Below are 2,147 nucleotides of genomic sequence, written 5' to 3' on the forward strand. Positions count from 1 at the left end.
ATATATAGCAATGAAGTTTGTATCTGAGTGGCAGCTGAATCACACATTGGCCTCAACACTTTAACAGTTTAAAGCCAACAGTCTGAGATTTTTATGTTTTTTGAGTTAAATCTTCAAGTGAATCCATTACCCTCCTCTATTTTTAGAAGAGATTAGAGATTGATGAGAGTGAAGATTTAAGATTGGCTGGGCCCCCTGGGACTTTCTTGTTTTTGAGTGACAATTCATAGGAGGGCAAACATAAGAGCATGAAAAGGTTAACTCTAACAGTAACAAATACACACCGATGTACTTGTACGGCTTGCCCTGTTTGACGAGCTGCGTGAGGCAGCGCTCCACGATGTTCGCCGTCCACTTGTTCACCTGACTCTGGCTGTAGTCTCCGCCGCCCACGACGTTCTCAATGCACTGACACAAACACAGAGAAACGGCATCACAGCGCTCAGAGTCATGTGTTAGTCAGCCGGTGTTGCTGGCGCCCGAGGAGACTGAGACAAAGAGGCAGTGAGTGCAGCTTGTTTCTGAAGGTTTTTCAGAGGTTTTAAAGATACTTTTTTATTATCTTGAATTTTCCCAGGAGCACAGAAAAACTACGCAAGCTTAGCAATGAAACACAAATCAAAAAGCTTTAAATTATGTGCAAAAATGAATGACGCGTAAAAGTTACATTTAAAAATAGGAGTGTATTTGAGCTGTTTACATGGCTAGATTTAATTATTAATCTTTAATCAATCAAACTAAACCGTTTACTACACAATCGAAGCATCTCTCCATAAAAACCTGCTGTTGAAACTTCTATTTTTATGACTTAATACTTGGAAAAAATGTTAAATGTGCTTTTGTTTTACTCCCCAAAGAACAAAATCAGTGTTTGTTTAATAAAGACCTGAAAAACATGACGACACTGTGGCGCAAAATGGGTTAAGACATTAAAGGGATTTATAACGCTGCATATAAAAGTAAACCTTACTTCTTTGACTATGGTGTCAGCTTCTTCTGCATTGAATGAGCCCTAAAATACAGAAAGCAGATCATCAGGTCATAATAAAGATAACATGACAGGACTTTAGTTAAATAAACATACGTTTATGGAAAAATGCTAAAGTGACCCATAGGATCACTTTAGCAACACTTTTTAGCAACAGATTTAACCTTATTGGAGCACGTAAACGTTTATTTATAACAACACATTAAGCAGTAAAAGCAACAGCAGATTATTTTGAATATTATAAATTATATTTATTGATTTTAGGACGTTTGCATTAAAAAAAATCGCCGCTATCACTGGGAGTGGCTAGCTAGCTCATTTCTGCTGTCACTGGTGAAAACGGTGAATTCGTATCAGGACTAACCTCGCTTCCGTTATGAAATTCCTCCATTCCTCCTGTCATCTGACACCGGCTAGGGCTACTTTTTTTTCTTACTGACAGAAGAAAAAACAAAGCCAGAAAAACCTTTTGTTCACAGATAAAGCGACAGGAGCTCTTAGGGACTTCCGGAGGAGCTGTCAGTGGAGTCAACGACGCACGAAAAGAGCGATCCGAACCCGGAGGGAGTACCGGTGCTTAGCTGACCGCTGACCCCTAATGGAGGCTCAGTGAAATACAGCCTTGAGACAGAAATACAGATTGCCTAAATTAAAAATGTACATGCTTGACAAGGTACAGCAGATTGAATTTGGAAGAATGTGAATGCATTGAAGGAACATTTCTGTCAGAAATGTTTTTTTTTTTTTGTTGTTTTTTTATGAGATCACTTTTATTTGTTGAGTATCTGAGGCTGAGACCACGGGACTGTAAAAACATGATTGTTGGGCTTCATTTTTTTACTGAAGAGTCATTTTAAGATTAATTAGTAAATAACAATTAGCTAATACTGTTCATGAGACTAGTCATCTTACTTTGGTAATGTAAATATAATATGGCCAATATTATATGTATTATTATTATTATTATTATTATTATTATTATTATTATTATTATTATTATGATTTATTACAGCAGTAAGCTTGAACTCTGTGTCAAATACTGAGCTTCAGTAAAGATTTGGCTCAATGCTTACACGTATGTGTAAAAGGAAAATTTACGAGCTGTGAAAACTGTTTCTGATAAAATGAAGAGTAGACTGATATATGAAATATTCCTTTA

At 36.7% G+C, this 2,147-nt stretch overlaps 1 protein-coding gene across 1 annotated transcript in view; it reads right to left on the reverse strand.

Moving 5' to 3' along the window:
• LOC102295763 (dynein light chain Tctex-type 1) overlaps positions 1–1,535 on the reverse strand; it is a 2,826-nt gene extending 1,291 nt beyond the window's left edge. The window contains exons 1-3 of the mRNA XM_005950253.3: positions 1,353–1,535; positions 971–1,012; positions 285–408 (exon numbers count right to left, since the gene is read on the reverse strand). Of these exons, the coding sequence (XP_005950315.1) occupies positions 285–408; positions 971–1,012; positions 1,353–1,391 (205 nt within the window). The 5' untranslated portion in view covers positions 1,392–1,535. The remainder of the gene's footprint in view (positions 1–284; positions 409–970; positions 1,013–1,352) is intronic.
• Positions 1,536–2,147: the final 612 nt, after the last annotated feature.

The sequence above is a fragment of the Haplochromis burtoni genome, unplaced genomic scaffold, assembly GCF_018398535.1.
Source record: "Haplochromis burtoni strain Fernald_Lab_line unplaced genomic scaffold, NCSU_Asbu1 Contig_666, whole genome shotgun sequence".
Taxonomy (NCBI): domain Eukaryota; kingdom Metazoa; phylum Chordata; class Actinopteri; order Cichliformes; family Cichlidae; genus Haplochromis; species Haplochromis burtoni.